Source organism: Schistocerca americana, chromosome 2 (assembly GCF_021461395.2).
Source record: "Schistocerca americana isolate TAMUIC-IGC-003095 chromosome 2, iqSchAmer2.1, whole genome shotgun sequence".
In the NCBI taxonomy this organism is placed as follows: domain Eukaryota; kingdom Metazoa; phylum Arthropoda; class Insecta; order Orthoptera; family Acrididae; genus Schistocerca; species Schistocerca americana.
The window spans coordinates 31,245,695-31,258,354 of NC_060120.1; the positions used below are offsets into that span (position 1 = coordinate 31,245,695).

General features: G+C 41.2%; 1 protein-coding gene across 2 annotated transcripts in view; it reads left to right on the forward strand.

The window, feature by feature from the left end:
• The window catches only part of LOC124594835 (DNA excision repair protein ERCC-6-like), a 110,880-nt gene that overhangs the window by 64,245 nt on the left and 33,975 nt on the right, over positions 1-12,660 (forward strand). The window contains exons 10-12 of one of the 2 annotated variants that reach the window (XM_047133284.1): positions 1,641-1,798; positions 1,897-2,094; positions 3,915-4,208. In XM_047133284.1, coding sequence (XP_046989240.1) covers positions 1,641-1,798; positions 1,897-2,094; positions 3,915-4,208 — 650 coding nt within the window. The remainder of the gene's footprint in view (positions 1-1,640; positions 1,799-1,896; positions 2,095-3,914; positions 4,209-12,660) is intronic. The other variant, XM_047133285.1, reaches the window with a different exon arrangement.

The following is a 12,660-nucleotide window of genomic DNA, read 5'->3' on the forward strand; positions in this document are numbered from 1 at the left end:
TTGGAACACAGAGAATGTAAGTGATGGTAAGGGATTGGTGAGAAACGAGGTGCACCATATATGAAATGGAAAAACAAAAATAATTGAAAGCATACAGACTGAACAAATTTGCAGTGTCAGCATCATCCACTACCAAAAAAGTCAAGGAATGAACCACAGCTTTATACATAATGGGAGCCATAAATTGCCCCAAAATTGGAATGTACTGCTTGTTGTAACTCAACAAACATAAAGTAATAGGAAACAATGCTGGAGATCCCAAATCCACATGAGTTTGTGACTTCAGTAAAGTTATGGCAGCACCCATGTCCACTTTTAACCTGAGCTTTTTGTCCATCACTCGCACCTCGATATTAACGACCATGGAAATAACACACAGACGCTATATGTCCTTTTTTCCTTTAATCATTGCAAGTAGCCATGCACCTGGGCACACAGCCCTGTGTCATGTTGCACGAAGTGCATGGGTAAGACGAGAGTGCAGAGTGCTGCTGTTGCTTTGGTCGTTACTGTTGCTTGGTGTGACGCTGTCCTGCATGGCGCAGCGGTTGTGGTTGGATGGCTGCCACACCACCCTCTTCTCGAGAACTGACTTACGCCCGATGACCAGGAACAGGAGCCACTGCAGTGATATCACACCAAGCCTCAATCTGCTCACTTGCAGCTCGAGACACCTCAAAAGATTGAGCAATATTTAACACTTCAGCCAAAGATGGATTCTGTCACTGTAGTGCGTGTTGATGCAACTCCTTGTCAGGAACTAACCGACAAACCGACCTTTGCGACGGAGGCCATGGAGTTTGGGCGTCGAATCTCGGTAGGACTGGTGAGGCTGTTTAAGAAAATGATAAAATGCAGCAATGACATGCATACATTTACAATGACGACTTGACAACAGCCAACTCATTTTGTCAAAATGAAAGCAACTTCGGTGCCTGGAGAGAGGGGGTAACTGGCACAACAGTTGGTAGGTACGAGGGGAAATAGAAGAAAGGAACAAAGTCCCACACCTGTTAGCATCAGTGACACCAGAGGTGAGGGATTGTTGCCAAAGCTGCTTCTCATAAGCTTCCCTGTCTTCGGCCACATCATCATAATGGGGAAAGATCAGTGGGTATGCCAACAGCATGGGAGCCTCCAAAGCTATTGTGGCCAACAAGTTAATGATAGCAACTGTTAAGATCCTGCTGTTGCTTGAGGTGAGATTTGAGCACTGCCTCCATGGCCAGAAGAACCGAAGGAACAACCAATAGACCGAGCACATGGAAGTGAACAGCACACTCGCCACCAATTGTCATAATGTGGACCACCACAGGCAGCCTCTGGTGGTTGGCCTGTGCAGATGCTGCTGCCAGAAAATTCAAAGTGTAGTGCACTGGTGGCCCGGTGCTGTGACGTATATCCAAGTATTATGTACAGGATTATAGCAATCTCCCTCTCTAAGTTTCACATCTGGTGCTCTCCCTCTCTTAAGTTTCACATCTGGTGCAGTGTGGTTTACATTTTCAATCTTTTGTAAATAATTGACTTAATGTACTTCTAATAATATTCTGCTGTTTTGCATCTTAACGATTGATATGTTTCCATTCGAAGTATTTGATAGTAACTCTAAAGCTGACTCTGTTGCACTGATTTTGCAGGACGAAGGGAGTCACTGATTGGTATAATAAATTCGAATAAGGGAATACTTGTTACATCATATGTTGGTGTTGTACAGCACAAGGATGCCCTGACAGCCAAGAACTGGCACTATGTAATACTTGATGAAGGCCACAAAATTAGAAACCCTGATGCACAGGTAACCTGTATAATTTCATTTCCACACAATTTCAGGATGAAACCTACAGAACTATATGTGGTTCCTGTTTAGCAAGCTAAAGAACATTTTCTTTTCAGGTTACACTTGCAGTAAAAATGTTCCGTACGCCTCATCGAATTATTTTGTCTGGGTCACCAATGCAAAATAGTTTGAAAGAATTGTGGTCTCTCTTTGATTTTGTGTTTCCTGGTAAATTAGGCACTCTTCCAGTGTTTCTGGCACAGTTAGCTGTTCCAATTACACAAGGTGGATATGCGAATGCTTCAGAGGTACAGGTATGTGAATATCTCCATGTTTTACAGTCAGTGATTGCTTTTGCCAAATACTAGTGCTTTGCAGTCAGTTTGGGATAAACATCAAATTTAAATCTCTTAAATAAATAATTATTTTTTGTCATTGCTCTTTAATGACTATTGCCTAGAACAATGTTAATTTATATTTATTTGGAATGATAAATTGCATATAGATCTGAACTCATCTTGAGCATGCAGAAATGTGCACTTGTCAGCTCTTACATTCTATATCTGCAGGTCTTGTGTAACATTTGTCATAGTCATTCTGTGTTTGATCCATTGATGTGTGGTGCTACAAACAGATTATCATGATAAGCTTTCTCTCTTTTTTTTATTAAATAACAAAAGAGGTCCCTTTTCCCATAAATTAAGCCTCACCTATAAGAACTGCAATTGGATTCATATGATAACCCATATTTCAAATTACTGCAGAAATACTACCTCCCTTCCCAGAATAATGCAGTGTTAATACAGATGTTATAGATTTTATGTTACCTTTTCATGGTGGAAGTACAGTTATGGGGAACCCATCTGCAGTTTGGTAGATTTTGTCTTACTGGCCGTTCTCAGAACTGTAAGTAGTACAACTCATTTAGGATGTTACGCATCATCTGTAAACGTATACCATGGGTAAATTACTGGACAACAGAATCACATGTCAAATCAGACAAAACAAAGGGTGCCTAATGTTGAAAACATAAACAAATAATATTTAAGCAAAACAACATACAACACCACTATGAATGCCAGGGAAAGGCTACAAGTGAATATCAAAATAAAGAAAAATTGTACAAAAAATTATAGGCTTTGAAATGAAAACAAGAATGGACTCAACCTCAAGACAATGTAGCCCCATCAAAACATAGTGCTTCAAAGTGAAGCACTACAGTTCCTGTAGTAGAAAATCAAATGCATCTAACACCAAAATGCCTCCAACCCACATATTACTCTTGCACATAGAAAATCAATTTACAATTAGTTAATAAATTCTGCAGCTGTGCCTTTGATATGAATACAAGTAAAACATGCAATACATATATGTACTGTGTTCAAATATTGATATTACATCTGGCTTACGTTTGATCAAATACCAAAAATGAATGTTTTTAATCATAAGACAAATGTATGTCACCTATAGACTGTTCACAGTACAGGATAGTGAGAAGTGTTTTGTCATGGTTTTAATTAGAATATTTTAATGTCTAAACATGACACTTGAGCCACAGCTCTCATATTGCTCTCATTTTCAGTGGGCAGCCAATGTCAAGGCTTAGTTTTCTGATTGACTTGTTTTTACTACTAAACATTTCTAGTATGTCTTCACTGTCAGCACAATGTCTTGTGTTCAGGAGCATAGTTCAGATTGCCACTCAGCCATCCAATTTTAGGTTTTCCAGAATCAGTGAATGTGAATGCTGGTATGGTTTGTTTGAACCTAACTTGGCCAGTTCCTTCCCTAGCCTTGTACAGTGTAAGCCTATGCTCATGTTGCTAGTGACCTTGTTGTCAACAGGTTGTGAATTCTTAATCTTCCATCCTTTTAACTGTCAAGCAATGGAAAATCAAGAATGGAATGTAACAATATAACGAAAAGACAATGCTACTCACCATATAGTGTAGATGCTGAGTCACAGAAAGGCACAACAGAAAGACTCTTGGAAAGATGGCTTTTGGCCAACAAGGCCTTTGTCAAAAGTAGACAATATTCACACAATCACTCACTCACACAAATGTAACTGTGTAGATTCTGACTAGACAGTGGGAAGCAAAAGCATGCCTGAGCAATCTTCGTTATTTTTCAGGTTGCAACTGCGTACCGCTGTGCAACAGTATTGCGAGACACCATTTCACCATATCTTCTACGACGCATGAAAAGTGATGTGAAGGCACACATCCGCTTGCCTCAAAAAACTGAACATGTTCTTTTCTGTCGGCTTACTGATGAACAGCGTCAATATTACAAAGGTTATCTGGACTCTGGGGAAGTGGAACGCATACTTCAAGGCTATACCAAAGTTTTCCTTGGCCTTATAAATCTCCGTAAAATCTGCAACCATCCAGATTTGTACTCTGGAGGACCTAAACTTTTCAGAGGTGTAAGTTACTGTATTCTTTCAGTAATAGCTTAACTAAAAAGTTGATACTTGGTATGGATTTAAGCATTCCAGTTGTATCTTTCCTTTTTACACATTGTGTTATAGATTAATATACAAAGAGAAAAGAAACTGCAGAGGTGGGCAGATCAGAATAAATAACTTTATTAATGAAGCCTGCAGCAAAAAATAATAAGAAATTTTTTAAAAAGTGGTGGCTTTGTGGGACTTTTCAGCTTAAGGTTGACTGTGCCTTCTTTTATCAGATGTTCGCTCCAGCTGCTGTTAATGCAGTTTGGATGAAACCAATATAACATCCAGAATAGATTTATACAGAGTGATTCAAAATACCTGTTGCAAACTTCTAGAGGTCATAGAGGGGATTTAATAGATGAATGATTTTGATAAGGAATCCATGTCCGGAAATTTACCATTTGGATATAAAATAAGTTTGAAGACCAGATCACTTTCTAATCTCCCACTTACAGTATGCACAGAAGCTGAGAAGAGGGAAGAGGGAGCTGTTGTCAATTCCTATTTAGTTATGATATCACAGGAAAACTTTGTCTGACTACAACAGCAGCGAGAAATTGATATGCTTGAAACCAGAAGGATTGGCTGTGGTTTTCCACAGGCACACTACTCTCTTAAGTTTGAAGAGAAAGCCCTTCATCACATAGACGAGAACCCAAAGACAAGTACTTGAAACATTGCCCATGCCATGTGCCTCTGCAGCACACAGCACAGAGCTCATTGTGTCCTCTGTGTGCGTACCATGAAGTGGGAGATTTGAAAGTGGACTGATCCTCAAACTAATTCTACATCCATATGGTACATTTCTGGAAGTGGGTTCCTTACCAAAACTTCATTTACCTAGTCCCCCTACAATCCCTAGAAGCCTTCAGTAAGAATTGTGAATCACTCTTTATATCTTGAAATAATAAATTGTATGATGTGTCATGTAATAAGCTAGTGAATTAGCTCAGCTGTATGCATCTTACTTCTTACATTAGATTGTATTAATATTTCATATTACTGTACAAGTTATCTGTTTGAAGAGCTATCTATGAATAATCTCCACACTAAATCCTTCTGGATTGTTCCGTTGTTAATACATTGTAACATAATACAGACTTTTACATGGAATAGTGAGAAGTACAGGAGCCTCAAAACTGAAAATGTGTAGTCCCCGTAGGATACAGTATGAATGAATGAACGTATGCCCGACAGCAAACTTGTCAACCAGTATATGCAACCACCACCAGTTGTTGCAGGTGTCCCCAAATCACACATTAGTTAACTCTTTTTATTTAATTTTATCCCAATACAGACATGAGTTTCAAATTGATCATCAATCAGTGTTAGAAGCACTTGTGAGAAGTGCCATGAGGGGCTCATCTCACTACAGGCTTCACAGAGTTCAATGAAGTTTGACGATGATAACTTGGACCACCGATGAGCAATACTTCTACATGAGTTGTTTGACTAAAAACAAGTTTCCTACCTGAGTGGAGATCAGTAATCTTAAAATGCTGTCGTGAATCACAGTAGAGCAGCGATTTGCAGCCTAACAACCCTTTATTTCATAGTCACAGAACATACAATACAACATGTCAGAGATACATTGTCCTAAGAGTAAACAAACAGTCTCTCACTTGCCCAAAGTACATCACTCTGTGACATCCTCCCCATCCTGGTTGACCTCCAAAGGTACGGCCAGCTGCACAGGATGACTAATGATGTGACCTTCTGGTGTCCGGAGTATTATCGTCCTTACCCTGCCGTCTCTCCCTGGTAGTACCTTTTCTATCTTGGCCTTCTTCCAGATATGTCAAAGGTCCTCTTGGGTCAGCACGATGTCACCAGGGTGAAAGGGGATGACTCGTCCCGATGGGCGTTTAACTTCATGGTAGTTCCAGAGCTCCAATAGGTATTCTTTAATCCAACGGTTCCAAAAATTGTCACAGTTGCTGTCTCAGTCGGAATTCCTTTGTTAAATTGGTGTTCGCTGAAGGCTCTGGTCCCGTCAGAATAGTCGTAAGTTTTTCTCCCATCAGGAAATGGGAAGGTGTGAGTGCATCACAATCATCTCCTGGAGTTCACCATGGCTTCAATACTGATCAAGGTGGTGTTCAGCTGTTCCTCAGTGAGCTTTGCGAGTCCCAATACCTTCCGTAGGCAATGCTTTATAGTGCCCACCATTCTTTCCCACCATCCTCCCCACCAAGCCGCCCGGGAGAGAATGAATTTCCAAGTAATACCGTGGTGGGCGAGGAACTGATAAGTTTTTGTGGTGGTTATTGCCTTCCAAAGTTGGGCTAGTTCCATATTCGTGGCGTGGAATGTTTTCGCGTTATCTGTATATATCGTGTGGGGTATTCCGCGTCTTTCGGCGAATCGCTGAAGTGCCATAAGAAACTTGTCCGTTGACAAGTCTGTACAGAGTTCGAGGTGTACAGCTCGTGTGGTAGCACATGTGAAAAGAGTGATATATGACTTGTGCATTTCCTTCCCCACTTTGATGAATAGTGGGCCAGCAAAGTCTATTCCGGTTACAGCAAATGGTTTGGCAGGTGAAACTCGTTCAGGTGGCAGCGGTGCTTCGATCTGTTGCCCTCATGGATTCTTCAATACCTTGTATGGGAGGCATGAGTGTAGGATTCTTTTGATGGCCTGACGAGCTCTAAGGATCCAAAATTCGGTTCGCAGTTCGGATAGTACAGAACGAACACCAAAGTGATGGAGGCGGATGTGTGTCTCTCGAATAACCAATTGTGTGAAGTAGTGGGAACCGTCAAGGAGTACAGGATGTTTTTGTTCCCTATTTAGGCTAGTGCACTGCAGTCGACCTCCTAGACGTATCAGTCCATCTTCTAAGAAAGGATTGTGTCGTGCAATTTTTGACTCTTTTGGCAGTGGTAAGTTATTCTGAAGTGCATGTAATTCCCTGGGGAAGGAATCTCTCTGGCCCACTTGAATCCAATACATTTTGGTAGCTGATAATTCGGTGGCTGTATGTTCTCCTGAAGATTTATTCTTCTGACGAATGTTGTGTAGGAAGCGAAGAGACCATGCTGTGATACGAATGAGCTTCCAGTAAGAGCTGAATTTAAGTAAGTTCAAAGGACTGGTTGGCGTAGATATCGACAAGACTTGGCTCTGGATTTTCTTCCTCTTTTCTTCGGGAGGAAGTCGTACCATCGTTGGAGTATCGTGTGGCCAGCATTCAGGAGGGCGTGTAAGCCAAGGCGGCCCATGCCACCAAATACCCAGAGAATTCATTTGGTAGCAGAGGAGTCCACGTGAGAGGTGGTCAGCAGGATTATCTGGTCCTGAGCAGTGTTTCCATTGCGTGGGAGTCGTGTGTTTGTATCTCAGTTACATGATTACAAACGAAGGTCTTCCATCTGTTAGGATCACAGCGAATCCAACTTAGTGTTATAGAATCTGCCCAAAATATCGCATGGGCAATGTTAAAGTCTGTTGCACGGCAAAAGTAACACAATAGTCTGGTCCCAACTACTGCCGCTAAAAGTTCGAGTCGAGGCAACGTCACCTTCTTAATAGGAGCAAGTCTGTTCTTGCTACAGACTAAATGGATTACGATATTATCATCTAAGACAGTACGAATGTACAAAGCTGCTCCATATGCCTTTTCCGAGTCGTCACAGAATACGTGCAGCTGAGAGTCTCTTCCATGAGCTGTAGCTATCCATCTAGGGACACGTATATGTGACAATGAAGGTAAGCTAGGTATCCAAGTGCACCATCGTGCCCCAAAGTCCCAGGGCATAAGTTCATCCCAGCCAATTCCTCGGCACCATGTGTCCTGGAATAACAATTTCCCAACAAGAGAAACAGGGGAAAACAGTCTGAGTGGGTCATAGAATTTAGCCGTACATTGTAAAAGGAGTCGTTTGCTGGCTGGCTCTTCTGACGACCTTCTGATGATTTCGCTAGGATCAATACAGAAGTAGTCACCTGCGGTGTTCCAGTCTATGCCTGAAACTTGAGTCTGGGTGTGGAATTCTCGCCCTTCTGCCCTCCAGATAGTGTGGAGTTGTTCACAGTTGGTAGCCCATTTTGATAAGGGGAGACTGATCAATTTCATTAGGGTTACAAGTTCATAGTATATAGTTATCACCAAACTATTACCTTCTACTGAGATCACAAAGTCGTCCATGTATGCAGTCTTGTTTATAAGTGGCATCCGGTAAAACGCGTAAAATTTTCAGTGTGAGGACTCGGTCGTATCCGTTCACGTCTTCCCCAAGTGCCCAGAGAGCTTGAATATGTCGCTGGCATTCAATGAATGTTGAAGTTCCTCTGGGGTGGACAGCTTAATTGGGTTTATGGCTTCGAGATAATCTAAGTGGGCTTGAATTATTCGATCCTTGTTGCCGTAACACGCTCGGAGAATCCTCTTCATTTCTGTGTACGTCTCAGCCGTCACTGCAATACCGTACACTAACTGCTTTGGTTCTCCCGAGAGATAGCCGCGAAGAAAAATGTGTTTATTAATTGTAGTTACCATCGGATCCTTGTCAACCGACTGCTCAAACTGCTCCCAGAATCGTGCCCATGTCTCGATATCGCCTGAAAAAGGCTCAAGTTTGATCGGCGGAAGTTTTACTGAAGCTGTGGGAACACTCATTGTTACAGATTGTACTGGCGGATTGTCAGGAATCTTTATGTCTGCTACCGATTTCGCAAGCTGTTTCTCTATTTCATGAGAAAATCGAGAAATTGTGAGTTTCGCGATGTCTATATAATCTTCGCATTTAAGAACATCTTCTTCGTATTCGTCATCGTCTAACAACTTGTGAATATCCTCATATAATTTAATGATGCGGTTCAGAAAGCGTCCCAGTCTGTCATTGTAATATTTATAATCCGCGATTTCCGATGTGTCTGACAACCTTGCAACTTCCGCTACAAGTCACGTAATGTTTGCCCTTTCTCTCATACACTTTCTCTTTAGAGAGTGTACCTGTGCTTCTGGTTTGTGATCTGGCATGTCCATTCCGTCCAATTACTCCAAAGTTTAAAGCAGTGTCGGCTAGCGATCAGCTGTACCTAGTAGGGCGTTCTCTTTGGATCGCTAGTCAAAGTAGTTCAATTGATGGTCGCTAGATGGCAGCACTAGTCATAAACAATCTTGCTACAGGCGTAGCGTAGGATCTGATAATTCGTTAAAGCGCTAATCGAACAGCTACAATAGCAGTACACAGCGGCAATAATGTAATCAGTTGCCTTTACAAATGGCACTATAAAACGTGTTGCGTGATAATTCAATTGAACTTAGCTGTGTATGCAGGCGGTTGTCGTCGAAGAGCTTCTTGCATGGTGTGACAAATCGCTGCAGTAAACCCCCTCGTAGTATTGCCGCGTGACGTGCGTCCAGAATTTGTGTTTCACAACAGCAATCGTGGAAATTGTCTCCCGGGTTTCGGAACCAAATTCTTATATCGTGAGCCGGCCGAAGTGGCCATGCAGTTAAAGGCGCTGCAGTCTGGAACCGCAAGACCGCTACGGTCGCAGGTTCGAATCCTGCCTCGGGCATGGATGTTTGTGATGTCCTTAGGTTAGTTAGGTTTAACTAGTTCTAAGTTCTAGGGGGCTAATGACCTCAGCAGTTGAGTCCCATAGTGCTCAGAGCCATTTGAACCAATCTTATATCGTGAATCACAGTAGAGCAGCGATTTACAGTCTAACAACCCTTTATTACATAGTCACAGAACATACAATACAACATGTCAAAGATACATTGTCCTAAGAGTAAACAGTCAGTCTCTCACTTGCCCGAAGTACATCACTCTGTGACAAATGCAGTACTCCAGATTGTTTTCTTATGACTTGTGTGTTTGCATTGTATGCATGGTTGTCATTAGGCAATAAAAATATTAACTAATAATTACGTGCTCCCTGTCATTGAAAACGGTATGTTTTTGTCCAGCGTAGAATCTGTCATTCTATGCTTTTTCAGTATATTGTTTATCACAGTTTTCATCCATTTACAAATAAACTAATGTAGGTATTCCATTGTAAATAATTTTGTAAGAGGGAAATTCCAAAAGACAGTGATCAAGCATTAATTTTCTGAACTATTGTATAAGAGATTGTGTAATACCAGTTTCTTATTTCCAGGGTGAAGACAAAAATGGAGTAAATTCAGGAAACAGTTTAAAATAAAATAACTGTCAGTGAAAAGTGATCAGAATTAGAGTATGGGTGTAAGTGTTGGAAAATGTAACACTTATTTATTGTAATTGTTAGTGTTGCAGTAACTATTTTACACTAGTGATTTAAATTTGTCCCCTGTAATAACATAGAATTGACAGCTGAATCACAGAACTGTTGAAACAGTGTAATTTGTTTCAAATGTTGTTTCCATTGAAGATTAGTGTTTTTGCCTTTGTTTTTCTGACATTTTCATTTGTTAACAAGAGTGTTTCTTGTGATAGAAACAATAGCTTTCTGGGAGATCGTTAACGTTGTAGTGGATGTGTAACCTGTAACATGTCAGCTTTTAACATTTTTTCGTTAGTGTGGTCAGTAATTTGACACACATTCTGCTTTTGTATCTTGTTGTTGTGGTCTTCAGTCCTGAGACTGGTTTGATGCAGCTCTCCATGCTACTCTATCCTGTGCAAGCTTCTTCATCTCCCAGTACTTACTGCAACCTACATCCTTCTGAATCTGCTTAGTGTATTCATCTCTTGGTCTCCCTCTATGATTTTTACCCTCCACGCTGCACTCCAATGCTAAATTTGTGATCCCTTGATGCCTCAGAACATGCCCTACCAACCGGTCTCTTCGTGTGCCACAAACTGTTCTTCTCCCCTATTCTATACAATACTTCCTCATTAGTTACTGATCTACCCATCTAATCTTCAGCATTCTTCTGTAGCACCACATTTCGAAAGCTTCTATTCTCATCTTGTCCAAACTATTTATCGTCCATGTTTCACTTCCATACAGGGCTACACTCCATACAAATACTTTCAGAAATGACTTCCTGACACTTAAATCCATACTCGATGTTAACAAATTTCTCTTCATCAGAAACACTTTCCTTGCCATTGCCAGTCTACATTTTGTATCCTCTCTACTTTGACCATCATCAGTTATTTTGCTCCCCAAATAGCAAAACTCCTTTACTACTGTAAGTGTCTCATTTCCTAATGTAATTCCCTCAGCATCACCCGACTTAATTCGACTACATTCCATTATCCTCGTTTTGGTTTTGTTGATGTTCATCTCATATCCTCCTTTCAAGACACTGTGCATTCCGTTCAACTGCTCTTCCAATTCCTTTGCTGTCTATGACAGAATTACAATGCCATCGGCGAACCTCAAAGCTTTTATTTCTTCTCCATGGATTTTAATACCTACTCCAAATTTTTCATTTGTTTCCCTTGTTGCTTGCTCAATATACAGGTTGAATAACATCGGGGAGAGGCTACAACCCTGTCTCACTCCCTTCCCAACCACTGCTTCCCTTTCATGCCCCTCGACCCTTATAACTGCCATCTGGTTTCTGTACAAATTGTAAATAGCCTTTCGCTCCCCGTATTTTACCCCTGCCACCTTCAGAATTTGAAAGAGCATATTCCAGTCACCATTGTCAAAAGCTTTCTCTAAGTCTACAAATGGTCTACAAATGCTAGAAACGTAGGTTTGCCTTTCCTTAATCTAGCTTCTAAGATAAGTCGTAGGGGCAGTATTGCCTCACGTGTTCCAACATTTTTACGGAATCCAAACTGATCTTCCCCGAGGTCGACTTCTACCAGTTTTTCCATTCGTCTGTAAAGAATTCGCGTTAGTATTTTGCAGCTGTGACTTATTAAACTGATAGTTCAGTAAGTTTCACATCTGTCAACACCTGCTTTCTTTGGGATTGGAATTATATTCTTCTTGAAGTCTGAGGGTATTTCGCCTGTCTCATATATCTTGCTCACCAGATGGTAGAGTTTTGTCGTGACTGGCTCTCCCAAGGTCGTCAGTAGTTCTAATGGAATGTTGTCTACTCCTGGGGCCTTATTTCGACTCAGGTCTTTCAGTGCTCTGTCTAACTCTTCACACAGTATCGTATCTCCCATTTCATTTTCATCTACCTCCTCCTCCATTTCCATAATATTGTCCTCAAGAACATCGCCCCTGTATAGACCCTCTATATACTCCTTCCACCTTTCTGCTTTGCCTTCTTTGCTTAGAACTGGGTTTCCATCTGAGCTCTTGATATTCATACAAGTGGCTCTCTTTTCTCCAAAGGTCTCTTTAATTTTCCTGTAGGCAGTATCTATCTTACCCTTAGTGAGACAAGCCTCTACATCCTTACATTTGTCCTCTAGCCATCCCTGCTTAGCAGTTTTGCATTTCCTGTCGATCTCATTTTTGAGACGTTTGTATTCCTTTTTGCCTGCTTCATTTACTGCATTTTTATATTTTCTCC